Raw genomic sequence first — 22,413 nt, 5'->3', positions numbered from 1 at the left:
GCCATAAGACACCACATATTAATTAGATAATGTTCCAACAAAAAATAAGAGTTCAGATAAGATAATAACTTATGTCACATTGTTTGATTAAAAATATCTATATTATTGTAAAAGAATTTGTAACTTATGTGGTTAATCTATTATCTCTTCTCTCGCTCGCTCGAAGTGCTTTGTTCAAATTCGAATTTTAATATCACCACTCGTTATTATCATCATAATATGGTTTACTCTTCCTTTATTAGGGTATAAAGGCTAAGTTTACTCTTCTTCGATCATATGGTACATGGAGCCAGCCACCCCATTTTACATGTTATGTTACCATTGGCTTATGGAGTCAGACAAATGCCTTTGCATTTTTTTGTACTATTCTTTTATATTTTTGCAAAGTGATAAATGACTCTAGTCCATACATAGGTGGAAATTTTGACATGGTGTTTGAAAACAGCTATAATTTTTGTTTTATTTTATGATGAACGACGTGAAGGGAATTGAATTTAGAACATTTTCTAATGTCAGGAAAAAAAAAAGTACCATTGAGAATTTATTTTCCATCCTCTCTATCTTTTGAATAGAAAAAAAAAATTAAATCATACCAACAGTAATTGATGCAGGAGCATAAGAGTGGATCAAGATAGATATTTACCATTTAATTAGTTATTTCTTGATATATTGTTATTTTCTTATTTAGGTAGTTTTAGGATATCTTTTATTATTTATGTGTGATTTTATAATTAATTAGTTTACTTTTGGACCAAGCAATCTTGGTGCCCAAGTCTTATAAAGCTTATAAATAAGGCTATTGTAATAGTTGTAAAAGATTGAATATTGATGATTAATGAAATAATTTATTTGTGGCATGGATTTGCTACGATATATGTGAGTTTGCACTAACCCTAGATTTCGGTGCTCGTGTATGTGGTTGGTGACCTGTGTCCTGATCCCGATCCCCATCAGTCACCCTCACCCATGAGCATCTAAATCTAACAATCAAAGGGCAAGATAGAGAATGACATTATAACAGAAGAAATTTATGCAATTATGGCCCTTAGTGCATCTTTCAGGCATAAAAGCACAGGAGCTTTACATTTCAAGATATTGAAAATGTCGACTCTAACCCTTGGTTTCTTCCCATCACCTACTTGTTTTTAGAGGTTCCTCCTAATGATAAGTCCTTAACAAAATTTAATTGCATTGGGAAGCCTGCATTACTTAGATTTAAACATTGAGGTTCCTATCAACGAGCTCTAGTATAGACTTGCAGATTAGTAGTCTTAAATTGAAACCCCAAAACAATAGTGTATGTGTGTCTGTGAGATCCCTCCCTAGACTATGACTTGTATTTAAAATATAAAAAAACACTAAGGGAATCACTTGTATTTAGTTGTTTTGTTCACAACATTTTTTTTCCCTAGAAAGTCAACAATTGTGTGCAACACTTGCTGCAATAGGGACAAAAAAGAAATGTTAATTCTATATCCCAAAACCACGTAGATGGTTGGTATTTACAACTGTGAGCAAGATTTGCCATACTCTTAGAATCATAGTGCTTGAAGAGCATTAAAAGATCCCAAGTGTTAGTAGCACATGACACGATTACGAGACTAGTGACCCATTTTTATAGGGCCCATAGAGTATGGTGGCGTAGTGGTCTCAATGATTTTGGTGGTGGTTTGGTGGTCCTCACTCCTACTATTTTTATAATTGAACACCTACAGCCACAGGTCAAATTCAGCTCATAAGTTATGCATTATTAGAATGCATAGCTTGGTTTGTTGCTCTGTGTATTTAAATGAATTTTACTTCGTTTGAGCCACATGGAAGCGGAAATTAGGGCACACCAACCAACCGAAAATCGACCAACTCGACTAACCCGACCGACCCAAACTGGTAAGACTAGTTCAATTCATAATTTCATAAATTTCAACTCGTCAGTTCACCGAACTGGACCGATCAAACAAAAAATATGAAATAATACAAGTATTGATGCGCTAAGGGGATTCAAAACTCTTGACTTCCAATACCCAATGATAGCACTTTACCACTAGAGCAAGTGGCATTCTTGCCTAAATCATGTACAATGATGGTATATTATCTTGTTAGAAGAATAAAAAATGTTATAAAAATGTGAGTGTTATAATATAGGATTAATGACAATTTAGTATCCTGTTGTTGCACTCGTATAAGATGGCAACGGGTCGGGTAAGTATGACAATACCATTCCCGTCCTTCTCTCCATCCCTGCCCTTATCCCCAAACCCATCCCCTTTTAATAGGTTTGGGAATCCGTCCTGTCCTCATCTCCGTCAGGACTATCCCCATACCTGGCTCGAATCCTGAATTTTTTTTTTTTTTGCATTAAAAAAAATCTTACATTTTAACATTAAGTTTCATATTAATTTATCATTCAACACATCCAAATTAACTATAAAGTTCAACTCAACTATTCAAAATCACTTCAATATTATTGTTTTTATATGTTGAAGTCCAAAATGTATTTTTAAAATCGTACTATATTTTTTTGAATTGTGTTTGTGAAGTTGTATTACTTTCATACGACTATTTGTAAATGATACGATAATGCTATATTTAAATAAACATAGACTTAATTTAGCCTATTACGATTTGTTTACCTGTTTGCATCGGTATTGTCGTAGGAAAGAACTTTGTAATAGTCTAAGTTTGTTTCCATGTATATGCGGTATTTCACGCTGACCTTCTTAGATACGTTAATGTGGATTCCACTGTGACCTTTCGGCTATGTGGGCTGGTGGGTCACGACGTCAGACCTTTGGGAATAGCCCAGTCCATAATTGCCTTTGGGCTTGCGGGCTAGTGGGTCTCATGCCTTGCCAAGCTGCCTTTTGCGAGCTGGAGGTCCAAAACGAGCTTCAAGGGCCTGTTGCCATGGCTGGGGGACTGCGTTGCACTTGATCTAAGGAAGAATTTCTTCTTACTTTTTATTGTAACTCAACCACAAAGTGATATGTATCCTCTCTTTTTTAAGTAGCGGATCTTGAATCCAAAAATGATTGAGTTAGGTCTTAGGGCTCTTGGGCTCTGTGATTTAAATTAAACGTTAATTAATTATTTGAATTATTTTTTTAAAAAATATTTTGAGTTTGTCCTATAAATTTGCAGAGAACATTCATATCATCATTCTTGTATTGCCGCATAGATAAACCCAACAATTTCGCTAGAAATGAAAGCCCGAGTGCTAGGACTTTGATTTAGAAAGTTGTATCCTAATGGAGCAAACGCCATATTTAATTTCTTTTTTCTATTTGTTGTTTAAAATATAATTACTAATTAACGTAATTAAAAAAGACTAACATATTACTTAATTACATATATTAAATTAAAGAAGTAGGCCAAAAAATAAAAGGTAATAAACTAATTTTATATTTATTTTAAAATTAAATTTCCTAGATTAAATTTTCATTTTAAAACGTATAGTCTCGCGGCACTCTGTTGCAACCTTTTATTTTTTCCAGGTGTCCAATACTAATAATAAACAGGTGTCAAACCTCAAATATTATAAACCGCTATGTATGATCCAACCCAATTCGTGCCCACCCGGGCCTAAGCAACAACTACTCAGCAACAACTACCTTCCTTACTAGAAAAATAAAGGAAAGGAATTCCAACGATTTGGTTGTTCAATTGAAAGCATACCACGTGGTGTCAAGGGGGATACCCTAAAAAATAAAAGAGGAATGCAAAACTAATGTGCCAAAAGTTAACAAAAAGCTGGGCAATATTTTAGCTTAGCATCTGACGTTGTGGTCCTTCAACACCCTTCACCTTTTTTTCATAACAAAGAAAACAAAGTAAAGCAAAACGCAAAAGATCACTCTAATAGCCTAAATCTTTAGTTGTAGTCTAACAAGAGTCTTGGTAATCCCGATCATTGTCTTCGTCGTACTTGTCGCTGTTCGCGTATAATGGGCTGTGCCTGTCGTGGCTGTTCGCGTATAGTGGGCTGTGCCTGTCGTGGCTGTGTGCGTATAATAAGCTGTGCCTGCCGTGGCTGTTCGCGTATAATGGGCTGTGTCGTGGCTGTTCGTGTATAATGGGCTGTGCCTGTCGTGGCTGTTCACGTATAATGGGCTGTGCCTGTCGTGGCTGTTCACGTATAATGGGCTGTGCTTGTTGCGGCTGTTCACGTATAATGTTACGCTCATCCCAGATTCGGCAGGAACATGTTGCTTTCTTGTTCTTCCACTCAGCTCCACAGGTATAACAAAACTCATAACCACATCTACAAAGACAATGCAAGCATATAGAAAAACCACAAGGATTGGTATACCAAAAAAAAAAAACAGCAGCACCCAGAAAAGAACAATTAAAACTAGTTCTTTTTGTGGGTAAAAGAATAGAAAAGGTGGTCTGCAACTAGTAAAGGCAACACACCAATACCATAACTATCTGAGGGGGCAGTGTAAGGCCCTACCATGATATCTATTTATAGATGACTAGGATCTTATCCAATGTTTGCTAACAAAAGCATAAAACAGAACGCCAATTAGATCAGCATGCAAAGATTGACTCTTTTGGTGGTTTGATGGCCCAATGGCAATGTGGTTTTCAATCAAAAGAACTCAGAGGAACTTGAGACCCAACACTATACTTAGCCACATCCACTCTTGTACTCAATTTGCTACCAATTAGATCATATTGAGTTCACTAGCTGTATATTTTGTTTTATCTTTTGCTTGTTTCATCCCTCTCAAAAAATTGCTAATTTGATCTAAAGATGACAAAATCAACAGAACAATGACCAAAAGACAAGTCAACTAGGATGGAGGAGTGGGGAGTAATACCTGCAAGTTATGTGGTAACAACCTTCGGCGAGTTCAACCATATGGTTGCACTTTACGCACTGACGCCAGAGTTTCTTTGTAGCCAGTGAGTTGAGCAATTGGTCTTCTCGGTGGGGATAGGGATGTGATCTTTTATAATCATAGCAGGTCATATTGAAGTGCCAAGGGACCTTGCAATTGATACAAAAATAGTAATGACATTTCATGCATCTCCTGGCTCCAGTTTGCTCAGCACGGACAAAAGTAGTTTTGGTATATTCTAAGACCTCCTTTTTAGACATTAATGCAGAACACCTGGGATTTGGGCAATAAACTTTGTCTGTAACCGGAATAGAAGATTCCTTGATTCTTTGGCTTATGGCCTCAACAAGTTTAGGTGCCAAGAATTTTGCACAGCTATCAATATTCACCTCATTTTTACAGCCTTCATGAGGGCACTCTGCCCCCATCCCATTAAGAAACTTTACTTCCACATGCTGTTTCATACAAGAACAGCAATACCTGTGAAGACAGCCATCGATTGAAAACATTTCCGCAACATCAGTTTCTTCAAAGCAAATTACACAAGTCTCCTTCAAACTCTTTCCATTGCTAGAGTCTGCACGCCAGGTGATCTGAGAAACTATAGCCTCTCTTGCAACTTTAAGTGCAAACTTAATGTCAGTACGTGCTACAAGAGAAGGGCTGCAATATTCAAATTTTCTTTGTAGAAGAGCCACTTGATTGACTAATGTTGCAACCTTGCTGTTTCCAGGACGCACTCTGTTTGTGACCTGTATTTATAAGATGTCAATCATCTACATGAGTGGCACCAAATGGAATTTTCTGTTATGCCCCCATATTTTATTTTATAAACATGAATAGTGATGAGAGCAGCAAACTTGTAAAGACATGAATTATACCATCAATAAGGAGGAAAATAAATGAAAAATAACAGAAATTGGGTTTTCTGGATACAGTTTGAATCCTTCGGAATAGGAAAAAAAAATACATATTTATCCTGTAATACAACCAACAAAGTTTGACAGAACACATCACCAAAAAATAATTAACAAATTTCTAACAGCAACAAAATAGTATAACTGCATGACCGAATCATTGCTGAACCCGAAATTTGAAACTCTAACACATTAATACTAGTAATTGGCTTTGTCACACAAATGCAGCAAGCTCAGCAAATGTTTAACACAACAGACTGAAAGAAGGATAGGTCTAACAAGATAACTGTTAATTCTCCCAAATACCAAGTTGTTTGGGATTATTCCTTGCAGCTTCTGCACAAAGCTAAATTAACACACTCCAAAACACTGCCACAAATGACATGACATACACTTGCTAGATTGCACTTCAACCAATTAACCCAACCCAAACACTGAACCAAAAACCAATACAGCAACTCACTCATATTGATGTTTAGTAATTGGCTTTCCCACTTCTCATAGTTGACCACAATCTTCCTGCTCAATCTCCGATAATGTTCTCCCAAACAAACCCACATATAGTAAGCCCCAAAATTTCTATCCCACTTCCAAAATGGTCAAATGCACAACGTTTTTCTTTTCCTCTGTTTCAGAAGATACCCAATAGTTCATACAGCCAAAGATTTCAAATTTGCAATGCAACAAACAATGCACACCAGTCAACAGTCAACTCTACTACCATTAACATAAACACAAACTCCCACCCAATTAAAAAGTGAATTTGAGAATAAATAAAAGAAGACCAATAAAAGCAAGTGTTTAATGCTAAAACTCACATATTGGTAAAGCATATAGTCATCACAGTAAAAGGTCACAGATTTCAAGTCCAAGGTGAGAGCTTTGTTAAGCCCTTCAATGATGGCCTCAAGCTCCGCAGCCTCATTGCTCAACACCACACCATCAGCCACCGCCTCTAGATTCTTCCTCGCCTCGAATATCAGATTGTCTCTCGGGTCACAAATCGCGACACCTGCCCCAGCCACCACCACCTTCATATCCCTAACCCTCTCCTCGCTCACCAAACCCTTGCAATACAACCTCAAATTCTCAGTCTCCACCGCCGCAGCTTTTGTCGACGATGACGACGACGATTCGTCCGCACAGTACGGACGCTCGTAATAGTCGCCGTGCTTGGCCCAGTAGTCGTCTGGCACGTCGCGGAGGTCGGCGGCGAACTTCTGATCGTGAATTCGACGGTTGAGATCTTCCTTCGTCTTCATCATCTCCGAAACGGTGCGCTCGTGGTCCTCCCACTCCTGCGCGAATCTCTCGACGTCCTCGAGCATGAGTGTGGCGGCGAGGTCTAAAATGGCGTCGTGGGGCGGCGAAGGAGGCGGAGAGTTGCGCGAACTCGAACTCGAGGCCAACGAGGGATTGAGAGCGAGAGAGGCGGCCATGGCCTCCTGCATTTGGAGCTTGAAGGCCATGTCGAGGTCGGAGTCTAGAGTTTTGGCGGCCATAAGGTCTCTGCGTTGCTCGGAGAGAATGGTGTGGAGGTCGTCTGGGTCAGTACGATCATCCATGATTGGTCTGTGTGGAGGACGCAGAGTGGGTTGGTTCTTTAAGAGGAGGAAGCAGAGTGGGTCTTCTGGGTCAGTATGACTATAGTTAACGTTTTGCTTCCCTTTTTGAAGAGCCAAAGCGTCAAGAAAGGGCAAAGGAGGGTACACTTGTTACACAAGGGAAAAACCAGGGAACCAGAAGATTTTCGAAGAGTCTGCAGAACATTACATTACATTACGTATATAAATTGGGAAAAGGTTGATATAGAATGTTACAAACTGGAAAGTCAATTTTTTAATTAAAATAATTTATTGAAAAGACCATAAAAATTTAATAGAATGTTATCAACTAGCTTTAAAAAAAGTTGATATAGATCCAAATTTCTATTGAGGAGTTGAGTTTAATCCTCGAATTTAGTGACTTTGATACAAGTTCTTTGATTTTTGTGCTTCATAAAATTACATTCTTTTTTTTTTTATAAATAAATATGTTATGATATAATCTTTTTATTATTTTATTTTTAAAATCAATTTTTTGTTCAAATATTGCCTCTTACGACTTGAATCGGGTAGTAGTCATTTACGTCATATTGCCTATCGCATAGGTATATATATGTTTTTTTTTTTCATATTTTCGACAATGTATAATAGTATTTTATGTAGGGGTGGTTGCGGTTTGGTAACCGCAAATTTTTACTCAAACCGCAAACCGACCGACTATTTGCGGTATGGTGATTTTTGAAACCGCTAAACGACCGCGTTTTGCGGTTTAAAACTGCAAGTTCTCAAGCATTCACAAAAATATAAATTCACAATCTAAATAAATAAATACACAACCTCAATTTCTCAAGCATATATAAATTCACAATCTCCTCAACTTCTCAAGCATTCACAACCTAAGAAAATTAAAGTTATAGTTCCAAGCGTTCCAATTAAAGTTAAACTTCTCAAGCATTTCAATTCCAAATCCTTTAAAGTTATAAACTAAAAGGAAAATGCAAAACAAAATGAATTAAAGTTACAACCAAAAAGAAAAATCCAATTCAAAGTTAATTAAAGTTACAAACTAAAAGGAAAATGCAATGCACCAATGTTACAAACTAAAGTTACAAACTCAAGTGTTGGTGGTGAGTGTATTTGAAGAACCCCGTTGTGTTGTTTGAGCACCAATATTATCTACAAATAGAACAACATAGTTTAGTACATTTTATTATAAGAAGAAACATAAATAACATTAGCATAAATAAACTAATTACTTACAAGTTGTCATATGTTCCATTTTCTTGTAGAATTCAACCTCATCATTCGTGCGATTATACTTTGCGGTTTGCGGTAACCGCAAGTTTTGAAAATCAAATACCGCAATTGCAACCGCAAATGCGGTTCGGTTTACCTCGATTACGGTTTCATTGCGGTAAATTGTCGGTTGGTTTTTGCGGTTTTTAGGTTTTTCGGTTTAAAATGTCACCCCTAATTTTATGTACCTTTTTTCTTTTCTTTTTCCTTTTTTTTATATAGGTAACATACAATTTTATTTTGTCTATTTTTGTATTTGACTTATAGGTAGTCTTATAATTTATGTTCCTAAATTATAGTTAGTCTTCTAATTTATGTTCCTAACTTATAGGCAACATAATATGTCACTAAGTTTTTTTCATTGCTAATAATAACATTATGTACATGTATGCCAGTTACATAATTTAAGGTTGGTACTTGTCTGATCGACTGGTATAATGTGTGGGTCTCTACTTTTTATTGATTAAATTATATTTTATCCATACATTAGGAATATTATCAATGAAAGAAATCAAAATTTGAAATTTGAAATTTAATTATAAGGAAATAGTGCATTATATTTAGATTTTCAATGTGTTTGCTTTATTTACCTCAAGGGGTAAAATCGACACAATAGAAAAAGTAATAAATGTCAAATGACCTACGTGTAAAACAAAAAATGTGTGGACTAAAACCCTATAACAACTAAACGTTTTGGGCCTAGATCTAAGAAGCCTTTAATATTTTGATAATCTTATAGATATTTATGTTGCAAAATAAAAGTTTATGAGATTTTATTGCTATTGTTATTGTTTTAAAATTAATTTTGAAACAGCCAACAACTATAAAAGCATTAGCTAGTTGGCTGATATTTTTGGAACCAGCCTCAATTTATGGAGAAATTAAATTTGACAATTCTATTTTGTGCTTATGCCTACATATATTTTCAAATTTTCATTACATATTTATGTTGTATTTAATTACCCAGATTGTGTGTGGAAATCATTTTGTGACGGTTTTAGTTTTGAGTAATTGGTTTTATAACTTCTGTTGTAGAAGCTTTCCACTGGTATTTAAATGAGACAATTAATATAGTTTTATTATTGATTCTAAGCAGAAGGTTTTAAAACTTCATATTGATCGCTTCAATTGTTTTCATTTCATTTTATATTGTTGGGCACTACAGATTTGATTTCCAAACTATTCTTAATTGCCGCTTTATGCAATTAATTTCAACTTTGTTTTAATACCATAAAACTTGTCGGCATAAGCTTTTTCGTTGGTTATGCAAATAGGTAAACACTTGATTGCTACAAGAAGATCAAGATAAGTGATCTCTACTTCCATCGCTTTAAAATGGCAATATAGTATATGACCAGTTAAATTCTACAGAATCCTTTATTTCTTTTACTTTGAATTTTGCAATCTTAAGCTCACTAGTTTGTGACGTGAGATTCATACTAATCTTAAGCTCTTAAGCATTGACAGCAGTCGCATTGAGTTAATTGTCATGAAGTGTACATCGAGAAGACTCAAACAAAATGATAATTAAATTTTATATTTCATAAGTGGCATTTAATTTTGAATTTTGGTGTAGGGTTATCGTCCTGAGAACCTTTTGTTAATTATTATTATTTTTTACTTTTGTGGTCAACATTGGAAACATAATGGATTTGCTTTACATATTTTCAATGTGGGGGTGCTTTATGTTCATGACCTTGATATTACTTTCAAGTAATTGTTAAATAAGTATTTTTTGGCGAACTTGTTGTGTTGGTGTGAAGTTTTCTTATATTATGAAATTTTATTATGACACTAATTTGTCTTTATTTTTTATATGAAAGTGTGTGCAACTAATGATGATCTTGGTATAGAATTTTGTTAAGATTTTGCCCACCACTAACAACATTGATATTATCATTTAGGTGTGGGGTTTTATACAAAAGGCCTTGATGTTATTAGGAATGAACCATTTATTATATGAGACTTTCTATTTTGTTAAGTTTCTGATGTGGGACTTGTGTATTCTTTCCTCCTCATGTGAGACCACTTTTAGTACGTGCAACCAATTCACATCAGTCACTTTTTTTCTTTTTCTTTTTCTTTTTTGAATTTTTTTAAATTTGGGGTTTGTTTGATTTTGATTCCATTTTGGGTTTTTGTTTGATTTGAGTTTGTTTGATTTGGGTTTAATCAGGCCCAGTCAACCGAACTAGGCTTTGATACCATGTTAAGATTTCTTGACCCACCACTAACAACATCGACATTATCCCTAACTTAATCACTGTTTAGCAGGTGTGGGGTTTTATACAAAAGGCCTCTATGTTATTAGGAATATAACCATTTATTATATGAGACTTTCTATTTTGTTAAGTTTCCGATGTGGGACTTGTGTATTCTTCAACAAATTTTAGTGGAAACTTTTTATTGTCTTAAAAGGTCATATTGAGAATTGAGAGGATATAGTGACAACTTAGATATGCGATCATGATTTCAGCTATAGTGACGACTTTGAGATGAGATCCACTAATCATTTGTGTGCAATGTTCTAGAAAATATTTCTAAAAATATACAGGTTTAGAGCGCACTAAAGTGGAGAACAAAGACATGACCCACATTATATATGCCTTGTGAAAACTAGTCATGATATGCATGCCTCGTGGAGGAGTCGATGGGGATGTGCTTAAGCCCTTAAGAGAGTCACATATGGAGGTAACCCAAATTCTGTATACAGTCTCACTCACCTAAGGACCTAAAGATGAGGTCGTGTGAGGTCCTATTTAATAAAGGCCATTGGATTAATCCAATGACACATAAGTTAAATTTTCATTATAAAAAAAGATTGAAATTCACGAAATTGAAGAAAAAAGATACTGCAGACCAAATTTGTAAAGACCAGCAAATGATTTTTGCTTTATTTATTTAGAATCAAATCAAATAGAAACATTACAATTTATCATCGCCTTAGGTGCAAGCCAAAGCAGCTCTGGCTTGATAGCCAAAAAAAAAAAAAACAGGCAAAATGAAAGCCACACCAATAAAATGACAGAGAAAGCACATGCAGTATATATCAGTTAAGATTTTAGTTGTAGGCATCTGGGTTGGCCACAAGGTAGTTCTCAATAAGCTTGAACAGACCAGTTGCCTTCTCTTTGCCAGCCTTAACATCCTCTTCCTTGATCTCAACATCACCTGTGGTGTGGTAGTTGCTGCTGCTCTTTATGATGGAACCTCCATCAGCAGATGCCACCAACTTAATCTCATAACTGATTTTCTCAACCTTGTCTGAAAGAGCATCTCCTTCAACCAAACTGTAGCTGTACACAAAGTTATCTTTGTCAAGCCCGTCGATCCGGTGCTTCACATAGCTGTAATGACTTCCTGTAAAATGAGGATTATAATTAGAAATTAAGAGATTAATGCTTTCAAGATTTATGTTATTAATTAAGCAAACAAGTTAGACTCAGAAGAGGCAATGGCAGAAACCAACCTTCACCAAAGCTAATCTTCTTGATGGTTCCAACACCTCCATCTCCTTCAACAATTTCAGCACTTTTCACTGATTGGGGAGCAATCTTGGGGATGAGGGTGTCTGCTTCAAGAACAAGGGCTTTGAACAATCTTGGTGGGGGGATGACTGAGGTGGACTCGTCTGCGTATGTGAAGACACCCATGATGAAGATGATGATTTGAGAGCTTAGAAAATGATCAAAGAAAGAATGAAAGTGTGAAAGGATTAGATAATTGGCAGGGATGATATTTGATGCTGGAAAATGTGAGAACTGGAGCTATTTATAGATTGAGGCTGAAGGTCAGGCTGTGTGAAATCTCAGCTGTATATCAAAGACTTTAGACTTTGAAAATGAAAGTGAAAAGAACTTTAGATTTTTCAATTGAATGAATAAGGATATTATTGAGTCAGCAGTCAGCAGAATCAGCAGCACACCACACCAGTTGTGTTGTATACGTCCAATATGATATATTACTAGCCAATCAGAATGGACTGTGTACGTGGACATGTGTTTTAGAACATTCTATTAGAAAATTCCTTGCGGAGGTGGCTTTCTTTGACTAAAATATTCAATTCATATCCATGGGGTTTACTTTACACAACAGACACTTCACCCTTAACCTATAAATACCACCTATGGTGCTCACACTTCCTCACACCAATATCAATCATTCTCTTTTAGCTTCCTCCACATTCATTCTTTCTTTGATCATTTTCTAAGCTCTTAAATCATCATCATCATCATCATCATGGGTGTCTTCACATACGAAACCGAGTTCACCTCTGTCATTGCTCCACCTAGGTTGTTCAAAGCCCTTGTTCTAGATGCTGACAACCTCGTCCCAAAGATTGCTCCACAAGCAGTTAAAAGTGCCGAAATTGTTGAAGGAGATGGAGGTGTTGGAACCATCAAGAAGACTAGCTTTGGGGAAGGTTTGTTTACTTTCCACCAATATTGTCTGTCTCATTACTAATTAACTTGGTTTTCAAGTTAATTTGTATCTTGAAAGCATTATGTCATAATTTCAAACTTTCAAATTTGCAGGAAGTGAATACAGCTATGTGAAGCACCGGGTTGATGCGCTTGACAAAGAAAACTTAGTATACAGCTACAGTTTGATTGAAGGAGATGCTCTTTCAGACAAAATTGAGAAAATCTCTTATGAGATTAAGTTGGTGGCATCTGCAGATGGAAGTTCCATCATAAAGAACACCAGCAACTACCACACCAAAGGAGATGCTGAGATCAAGGAAGAGCATGTTAAGGCTGGCAAAGAAAGGGCCCATGCTTTGTTCAAGGTTATTGAGACCTATCTTGTGGCCAACCCAGATGCCTACAACTAAAACCATCTATTATATATACTACATGCTAAGGGCAACAATCTTGCGTCCTCTCCTTTCTCTGTTTGTTCAGCGGTGTGGTGTTAAAAAGTAATATTGTATTTGATTTCAATCTCAATAAATGAAACACAAATCATTTGATAGCTTTTTCCAAATTTGGTTTGCAATGTTTCCCTTTTCCAAATTTAACTAGTAAAATTTAGAAACATACAATGATTTAGACATTAATGAAAACACTGTCGTGAATCTTCATATTGTGGATATCTACGTTGTCCACAGCCTATAGGCCCTACAACTAGCTAGCTAATTATGTTTATCAATTCTCACTAGCAACTTGCTGGGCATTCACGGCCACATATAGCGTAGCAATAACCAGGCTGAGTGCCATTCCAAACAATAAAAATAAGGATTTCTATGTTGGTTTATCTATTGAGGTGCCCTTTGTGAAACTCCCACATCGAAAATCCACACTTCTATAAAGGTATTTATAAATAAAGCACTATGATGGTTAGGTAAGTGTGGTTAATATTGGAGAGTTGGGCTATAGACACCCAAATGAAAATAAGTAATTTACTGGGATCCCATTTTTCTTCTAAATATTTTCCCCCCATTTTCGTATTATACAAATAATTATCACCTATTATTGAATAAAAATAATATATATTAAAATATTATATAGTGACTTAACTTTTAAGTTGTCAAGAGGTCTTTTTAAAACATTTATATTAAAAAAAAATAGTATAGCCGGTCGGCTATACTTATTTTGACACGTGAGCGCTAATTCCTCACTTTTTACGCATGGTATAGCCGCACGGCTATAATTATTTTCCGTGAAAATAGTATAGCGGTCGGCGGTACTGTGTTTCCTATTTTTAATAGCCATCGGCTATACTCGATTTTTAAATATTTTTAAAACTAGTATAGCCGAACGGCTATACTGATTTTGACACGTGGCTATACTCAATTTTTCGTATTTTGTTTAAAATAGTATAGCCGGCCGGCCGTACTCGGTTTTCCAGATTTTTTAAAATAATAAAGCCTCTCCGACGATATTTCGGGAGAGTCTATACGCATAAAATTTTGCGGATTAAGCATCTCGGCGAAAGTTTGTCGGAAAGATCTAAGCCATTAAATTTCGCAGGGATAGACATTTGCCAACGAACTTTCGTTGGAGGTTTAAAAAAATAAATAAATAAATAAAAACTTAGTATGTTTAGGTTAATTAATTTTATTTTTATTTTTAGTAATTAAATATTATCTTTGCATTATTTTAATTATTATTTCTGTAGTGAATAATAATTATTAAATATTTTAATTAACTTCATGAATTATATTACTCAATAAATAGTAATTCAAATTTTCTATTTTTAGAGTATAGTCGCTTGGCTATACTTTTTAAATATATTTCCACTTTGCACCGACAATAAAATTAAGGATTTCTACGTCGGTTTATCTTTTGAGGTGCCCTTTGTGAAAATCCCACATAAAAAATCCACTCTTCTATAAAGGTGTTTATAAACAAAGCACTATGATAGTTTGCTAAGTGTGGTTAACATTGGAGAGTTGGGCTATAGGCTTGGCTTTGATTAATTATAAGCATATCAATCAAAGACTAGGGCCTTGGGCCTTGGGGTCTGGAGGAATTTCATTAAGACACCCAAACGAAAATAATTAATTTACTGAGATCTTTTTTTTTCTTTAAAATATCTTTCCCCCATTTTTGTTTATACAAATTTATAAATAAACCCAATCCTAGACATGTATTTATAAAAAAAACCCAAGCACTATTTAAACATAGAAACACACCCAAAATCAACCACAAAATCAACAATTGTATATTTTTTGGGTGTGTTTATAAATGAGTTTTGAGTGTGTGTAATGATGGGTTTTGGGTGTGTTTATAAAGTGTTTTGGGTGTTGGGTTTTTTTATAATTTCAGTCCCCATTTTGGTTGTTTTAGTGAAACTCCCTTTTGTTTATCGATAAGAGCAATTTAAGACACCCTGAGTAATTACCCATACAAAGAATTTAGCACTTTCACATTTAATTGTGTACATGTACATAAGTATTTTTCATGTTTAATATACATATTTTTAACAAAAGTTTCAATAAGACGCACAAAATTAACGTATTATACAAATAATTATCACCTATTATTGAATAAAAATAATATATATTAAAATATTGTGTAGTGACCTAACTTTTAAGTTGTCAAGAGGTCCTTTTTTAAAAAATAATTATAAAAAGACGACCAGTCGGTTGTACTCGGGTTTTCCTTTATATATATATTTTTAAAAGGGTATAGCCGGGCGGCTATACTTATTTTGACACATCGCATAGGGTTATCTTCTTTACTCGTACTCGTGATTTATAAATAAATAAAAAGTATAGTCATGTACTCAGTTTTCATATATTTTGAAATAACAGAGGGGATGGGGAGCGAATGGGTCTGTGTCTCTAGATTTTTTGTTCTCTTTTTCTTCCGCCTTTTTTCAAAATAAAAATAAAAATTGAACGAAGGTAGAAGAAGAGGCCAATAAAAGCCGACGTTGTGATTTTTTGCCCCAAACCAACCCCAGCACAATGTAGCCAAATCATTCTCAGAGAATGAAGAGAAAAAAAATGAAAGATAGAGAAGAGAGAGAGAAGTGGGAAATGCCTAGTTTTCCAGCTGAGAGAAGAAGGAAAAAATACCCATGACAAGAGGAAGAAGAGAGAGAGAGAGAGAGAGAGAGAGAGAGAGAGAGAGAGAGAGAGAGAGAGAGAGAGAGAGAGAGAAGAATAGATATCTGGCGGAGAGAAAGAAGAAGAAGAAAGAAAGAGAGGAGGGAATGAAATAAAAAAAAAATTTATAATTTGATTTGACGATTATATCCCTGGATTTAACAGTTTTTTTATTATTTATAGAGTGACTATTTAAGAGCACCCATATTAACGTTAGGGACCATGAGTGATACAAAAAAACTTTAAGGATGCAATCTGATAGTTTCGTAAACGTCAGAGATGTTTTGAGATAAAAATCCTTTTTAAAATAAGAAAAACCTGTCCGTAAAAGAGTTGAAAACTATGCAAGCCATTCCGAGCTTTGACGGCTTTCCTCAAGCTGCTGGAAAATTACCCGAAGCACCTGTTCATCCACCATAAACTATGTCTCTCTCTCACTTTCTCTCTCCCCTCAACAAATCCTCATGAAATCATTACTTCAAGCCTTTGTTCCTCATAGGAAACCCAAGCGTTCTCTCTCATGCTAAACTCACGAATGCTCAGCTCCCATGCCACAAGTTTCTCATGCCAAGCCAAGAATTATCTGTAAGCAATTGTTGGTTTCATTGGTGAAGAAACCAAGGTGTTTCCTAAGGCTCACCTACCCTTTCGAAACACTCTTGGGGCCTGATTCTTGAACTCAGACTCAAGGGGCAATTTCATACATTTGGCTCTTTACGGCAGCCTATGCTCATCAGTAGCTGTCGGAACGAAAAAACCCCTACAAAGATTTACAACCAAATTCCATTAGGTCACGTGTCACATGTAAAATAAGATGTCTTATCGACAACACTTTAAGCTCTGCTTATTGTATCTCAAGTTTTGCCAATTGAAGTTGAAAACTGTGCAACTTTGCATCTAGAAAAATGTGTGACCAATTTATTAATAAAAAAAAATTTTAAAAAAATTCAAAAGCATTGTTAAGCACCGGATCAAGTCTAACTCAAGCTTCTTACTATTCTCTACAACAAAAAATTTAAAAATAAAATATAAAAGAAAAAAGCACACTCCAATAAAGAGATTACAGCAAACCAAATTGTCATGAACTTACGTATGCTCTCTCTCTAGACCCTTTTGGTTGATATATGTCCTATACCCATACGGTACCTGAAGAGCACATCAAAAGACAAAAATATTGAACAAGAGCAGTAATTAAAGATCAAATGAACGGCTAGACATCTCATAAGACAACTCACCCATCTTGGTCCCAAGATCGAATTATACGAAACCAAAGTTTGTCATTGTATCATTCTCCAACTTCCTTTCGGCAAATTCCTCTGGGAAGTTCTTTTGTATAATGTCGTTAAGTGTCGCACTGGCAAAAACATAAAGAAGATATTGAAGGTAGACCACAGAACTGAAACAAACAATCTTGGTAAACTCTGAAAGCTATAACACTAATTAAGCACAAAAAATTAGCAAGCACATATCATGCTGACAAACAGCATAGGTATAGAAAACCATAAAGCAATAATTCTGATGTCAAATAATACAAGCATCTCATTCAATTATTATAAGCACGTGTTCTAGAACTGTTGGGCACAAAGGACATTTGTTACCAGGAAAATTTAACACAAGTCAAGGACAAAAAAGGGATTAGAAGATATAGACTAACTCAATTAACTAGGATCAGTAACAGCAAAACACTCACCTCGATCCATTCCCTCTTCATTTGCCTCCCAATTCTCACTCTCTCAACAACAGAAACACGGTTTTCTATCTCTTCCTTTCACTCCACACGAAACGAACCCCTCATTTCTTATGCCTTTCCTTATTTTACGTCACCTTTCCTCCTTCTCACACACTATATACATGTCACCTCTGCTCCTTCGCACCAGCAAGCTTCGTCTGCATCTTCATTTGGAAAAAAGGACACGACCAGCCATGGCGCCCAGACCTGCCCAGCCGCCTAGATCCGCCTAGATCCTCCCAGGCCGCCTATATCCGCCCAGGCCGCCTAGGCGCCGCCTAGATCCTCCCAAGCCGCCTAGGCCCCCTAACTCCCGGTGTCGTTGTCCTCCCTCCTAGCGCCTAGGCCGATATCCCGAACAATGCTCAAAACCTGTAACGGGCTTGCTTTGTGCCCTAGACTTTCGTAGTGATGAGTTCGAGTCCGATTCGCCAGAATATTAAAAATAAAAAACCGAGTACACCTTGCGGCTATACTAAGCGGCTCTACCGTTGTTCTCGCCATCATGCCAAGTAACAAGGAAAAATAAACCAGAAGTATATATTTTGAAATGAGAAGAATGTTTGAGATAATAAGGAAGACTAAGGGTATACATCAAGATCAGGTATAGTTTTCTCTGACAATTGAGATTAGGAAGACTTGAGATCAGGTAAAGTCCTTTTCTATCTGTCTCTGGCAGCTGGTATAGTTTGGATAGAATTAATTTACACCAATATCAGGTGATTTTCTTTTACAATAGTTTATTCATATCGAATATGTATAGTGCAATAGCAGGTGCTCATGTTTAAGAGTATTTTTTAGCAATATCCTGGAGGTGGGAGAACAGCTTTCTGGTCTAGACAACTGACATGAACATGTGATCAGAACCATTTATCACTTTGACTTCATCTGGGATTTAACTATGCTACGAATTAGATTTCTTCGCCTATCCTTGTTGAGGAAAAAAATTGGAAATTCTAGACGTAGAATCTAAATTACCTTAACTACAAAGCTTGTTCTTCTATTCCTTCGCTGCTCAATGTAACAACGTTCATCCACAAAGTGCATTCACTTCTTAAAAATCTCCATATGTGGCCTCAAAGAGTCGTGAGGATCTCAAAGCTCTCTTTCCAGCATTGTCGACTGTGGCCCAGTTGCCTGACTCAAAGAAACTCAAAGAGTTTTCGTCGAGACTTGGCCTCATTGGTTGGCAAGATCTCATTTTATCACTTCAACTCAAAGGAATAAATGATGCTCTGCAAAAATCTGTGCTGGCAAGTTCATTCTTTTAGAAGTTTATTTCTCTTCCTCAAAACAGAGTTCCTGAAATCTTGTTAAGCTGCAAGCAAAGAGCAACCAGTTTAGTTTGGATAAGTCATGATCCAGAGGAACGAATGAAACTATAAGTGAAAGAAAGAAGTTGACTGTAGTAAATTCAAAATAAAATCAAACCCTATAGTAAGAGCAATCACTAGTTTACTGGGAAGCATAATGAAACTCATTTCAAAGAGACGTACCGGTTCAGAAGAACATTAGGATTGTAGGGAAACAGATTCTTTTGGTGTAGACCTTCAATAGACATTTTAAGTGAAAGTAAGCACTCTTTGGCTTCTTTGAAATACTGTCCTCCATTTTGGGTGTGCTTGCAGCCATTTTCATTTTCTTCATCAGGCTCATCATCAAGAAATGTAAGATGATTTTTTGTTGGTGCAAGAGAATCCTCTCCCCAGGAACTCGAGCCACCCAATGAAACTTTTCTTTTTGCAAAATGATTGATTTGTAGCTTGCCCACTAGAAATTCCACAAATAAGCGCCATGAATCACACACTTTACGCAAGCACCTAAAAGAGAATGCATTAAGGACGGTAATAAGCAAATGAAAGGTACAAAGAGTTGCAATTAAAAACAACTGTCTGGGGTCAACCAAATTGATTCTTGTTTTGCTAATTAGTTAAGAAGTCATGTAAAAGCAGAGGGTTAATGTTTTATAGTTTAGTCACCGAGGTCGACACCAGAAAAATGCAGCCCACCACGGTTTAGATTTCATAAGTTTAGAGAAGGTGTAGAAAGAGAAAAGACCTTAAAAGATATTCTGCACAACTGATTCGGTATCTTTTGAAATAATGTAATCAAGAAGCACCTGATGGTCATAGCTCAACTGCAAAATAGGAAGGAAAAAAGAAAGTGCACAATGTAAGTGACTCTTTTTTATTCTGCAATACCATATACTTCAAATTAACAACTAGGAGGCATGCCGAAGTGGAAATGCAGATATGTAAATGTCCGAGAGTGAGCATCTTGCCTCTAAAAGGAAAAGATGGAACAAGAGTACAGGATTGAAAAGATCTGAGACACTGAAAAGTAAATTGCCATTCGAATCCTCCAATGCAACCTTTTCCTTTTCATCCCTATATAAACCCAAAAATCTTGTTAAAGGGAATCCATGATGATAAATTTTAAAACAATGGAAAACTAGGATATTAATTCCTTGCTGTTCTGCACAACAAGGTACACAAAGCAAATGCAAGAGCACTTTGAATAATACATCATCCTACAGTTCAAAAACAAGCCAAGAAATGAGGACATGAGTCTTAAAAACTGCAATTTTAGTACGTGAAATTGTTGAATAAGATGATCCATTCAGATAGACAAAACAAAATATGGATACAAATTTCCTGTTTTTGGGTCTGGGTGAATAGATTGCCTATTTTGCTTATATCACGTTGCATATAAACACAGACAAAAAAACTCCCAGTTTCAAAGATAAAGAAGACATACCTCTTTGATATACAGTTGGATGAAGGATTTGGGAAAGTCAACACATTCTACAAAATTCATTTCATGGTCCACAGTCATATTAGCTGGAAGATGCCCTGAAGCCAGTTATAAAGCTCCAAGAGACCTTTCTTTCTTAGACAGTAACATTAGGCTTCTAGTACTAGAAAGAAATCAATAAAGCATAAAGGCATTGGTGAGCAATGCCAATGCGCCTCCCTCCACTAACCGACCTCTCCCTGCATGCGTGTTGACGACTAATTTATCCTTTCCTTTTCTTTACCCCAACCAAGACCACCAGGAATTATAAATCTCTCATTCCCTCTTCATTTGCCTCCCAATTCTCACTCTCTCAACAACAGAAACACAGTTTTCTATCTCTTCCTTTCACTCCACACGAAACGAACCCCTCATTTCTTATGCCGTTCCTTATTTTATGTCACCTTTCCTCCTTCTCAACACTATATACATGTCACCTTTGTTCCTTCGCACCAGCAAGCTTCGTCTGTCTTCATTTGGAAAAAGGACACCACCCAGCCCCAGACTCGCCAGTACCTAGATCCGCCTGAGCCGCTTAGGCCCCTTAACTCCTCGGTGTCGGTGTCCTCCCGCCTAGCGCCTAGGCGATATCTCGAACACCGCTCAAAACACAGGCGGGCTTGCTTTGTGCCCTAGACGTCTCTAGTGATGAGCTCGAGTCCGATTCGCCATAATATTTAAAAAAATCGCGTATAGCCGAACGGCTATACTATTTAAAAAGAAAAAAATACCAGTAAAGCCGCCGGCAATACTGGTTTTAAAAAATTAGGTAAAAGGTATAGCCAATCGGCTGTACTATTTTTAAAATAAAATTGATGCATTTTGGACTATAGCCGGGCGGCTATACTATTTTTCAAAAAATATGAACCACCATTCTAACCTTTCTAAGAGAATGGATTCATCTTCATAGGAATCTTTGGATCTACCATACGAACCACCTTTGGCTACGATTTTTTCTCTTATTATTCCTTCTTTTTGTGTAAAATTTGAATTTTATAACTATTGTGCACGAATTATAATAATTTGAGAAAATTTTGGTAAATCACATCAATATATCATGTGGATATGTACACAAGCAATAAAATAACTTCTCAAGTGAGTCAGCGAATTACTAAAGTATTTTCATGATCACAAATTTATTGATTCAATTTAGCACTCCAAACATAAATTTGTTTTGTTAAGGCTCCATTAACATAATATTTTAAACTTATAGCCGCACAGCTACACCCTTGAAATATCATAATCTGAATTTCTCTTTTTTAATTTCTTTATTTAGTAGTTATGTTTTAATTATTATTCACTTAGTGAATAATTAGTATTTAAGTATTTTATTAAAGAAAAAATTAAAAAACCAATTACTATTTATTAAGTAATATATTTATGAATTTAATTAAAATATTTAATACTAATTATTCACAAAATAAATAATGATTAAAACATAATTACTAATGAAAGTAATTAAATAAGGCTAAGATTTTATTGAATTACTAAAAAGAATATTTAAAATAAAATTGTATTGACCTAAAGATACTAAGTTTGAACTTAATATTTAAAAAAACCTCTCCCGACGAACTTTCACAAGCACAGGTCTATCTCGGTGCAATTTTGCCAAATTAGACCTCTCCCAACGACATTTCGTTGGCATAGGAAACTTTTCTCGGGAAAGGTCTAATCCAGCAAATAGTTGCCGGCATAGACCTATGGTCTTCTTGCTATTTATTTATTTTTAAAAATATAT

The 22,413-nt window shown here is 35.8% G+C and overlaps 3 protein-coding genes and 1 pseudogene across 4 annotated transcripts; 1 reads left to right on the top strand and 3 right to left on the bottom strand.

The window, feature by feature from the left end:
* Nucleotides 1–3,629: 3,629 nt before the first annotated feature.
* LOC103324350 (E3 ubiquitin-protein ligase RSL1) lies at nucleotides 3,630–7,467 on the bottom strand. 2 transcript variants are annotated; one of them, XM_089043957.1, is made up of 4 exons: nucleotides 6,577–7,467; nucleotides 4,821–5,593; nucleotides 4,081–4,258; nucleotides 3,630–4,018 (listed from the first exon to the last, which is right to left on the bottom strand). In XM_089043957.1, exons 1-4 carry the CDS (start codon nucleotides 7,321–7,323, stop codon nucleotides 3,905–3,907), a joined length of 1,812 nt encoding a protein of 603 aa, XP_088900083.1. In that variant the 5' UTR covers nucleotides 7,324–7,467; the 3' UTR covers nucleotides 3,630–3,904. The 2 variants fall into 2 exon arrangements, with proteins under 2 accessions (XP_088900083.1, XP_008224623.2); XM_008226401.2 differs by having other exon boundaries at nucleotides 3,630–4,258.
* A 3,995-nt stretch (nucleotides 7,468–11,462) lies between these two features.
* On the bottom strand, nucleotides 11,463–12,352 carry LOC103324373 (major strawberry allergen Fra a 1.08-like). Its single transcript, XM_008226421.3, has 2 exons — nucleotides 12,068–12,352; nucleotides 11,463–11,958 (listed from the first exon to the last, which is right to left on the bottom strand). Exons 1-2 carry the CDS (start codon nucleotides 12,249–12,251, stop codon nucleotides 11,660–11,662), a joined length of 483 nt encoding a protein of 160 aa, XP_008224643.2. The 5' UTR covers nucleotides 12,252–12,352; the 3' UTR covers nucleotides 11,463–11,659.
* Nucleotides 12,353–12,733: 381 nt separating this feature from the next.
* LOC103324383 (major strawberry allergen Fra a 1.06-like) lies at nucleotides 12,734–13,584 on the top strand. The gene is made up of 2 exons (XM_089043898.1): nucleotides 12,734–13,021; nucleotides 13,134–13,584. The coding sequence occupies exons 1-2, from the start codon at nucleotides 12,838–12,840 to the stop codon at nucleotides 13,430–13,432; spliced, it is 483 nt and encodes a 160-aa protein (XP_088900024.1). The 5' UTR covers nucleotides 12,734–12,837; the 3' UTR covers nucleotides 13,433–13,584.
* A 5,944-nt stretch (nucleotides 13,585–19,528) lies between these two features.
* Nucleotides 19,529–20,717, bottom strand: LOC148921477 (uncharacterized; annotated as a pseudogene).
* Between the last annotated feature and the right edge of the window lie 1,696 nt (nucleotides 20,718–22,413).

The sequence above is a fragment of the Prunus mume genome, linkage group LG1 (assembly GCF_029339155.1).
Source record: "Prunus mume cultivar Tortuosa linkage group LG1, ASM2933915v1, whole genome shotgun sequence".
In the NCBI taxonomy this organism is placed as follows: Eukaryota; Viridiplantae; Streptophyta; class Magnoliopsida; order Rosales; family Rosaceae; genus Prunus; species Prunus mume.
The sequence above is the reverse complement of the archived record's forward strand: the minus strand, read 5'-3'. Positions and strand labels throughout refer to the sequence as shown.

What these genes read in the sequence shown, in the direction of transcription:
- LOC103324373 (XM_008226421.3), bottom strand. Translation starts at nt 12,251, where the DNA reads ATGGGTGTCTTCACATACGCAGACGAGTCCACCTCAGTCATCCCCCCA. An exon ending in GAAGATTAGCTTTGGTGAAG is followed by an intron (nt 11,959 to 12,067) that starts GTTGGTTTCTGC and finishes CTCATTTTACAG; the next exon opens with GAAGTCATTACAGCTATGTG.
- LOC103324383 (XM_089043898.1), top strand. Translation starts at nt 12,838, where the DNA reads ATGGGTGTCTTCACATACGAAACCGAGTTCACCTCTGTCATTGCTCCA. An exon ending in GAAGACTAGCTTTGGGGAAG is followed by an intron (nt 13,022 to 13,133) that starts GTTTGTTTACTT and finishes TCAAATTTGCAG; the next exon opens with GAAGTGAATACAGCTATGTG.
- LOC103324350 (XM_008226401.2), bottom strand. Translation starts at nt 7,323, where the DNA reads ATGGATGATCGTACTGACCCAGACGACCTCCACACCATTCTCTCCGAG. An exon ending in ACTATATGCTTTACCAATAT is followed by an intron (nt 5,594 to 6,576) that starts GTGAGTTTTAGC and finishes TTATAAATACAG; the next exon opens with GTCACAAACAGAGTGCGTCC. An exon ending in TGTTACCACATAACTTGCAG is followed by an intron (nt 4,259 to 4,820) that starts GTATTACTCCCC and finishes TTGTCTTTGTAG; the next exon opens with ATGTGGTTATGAGTTTTGTT.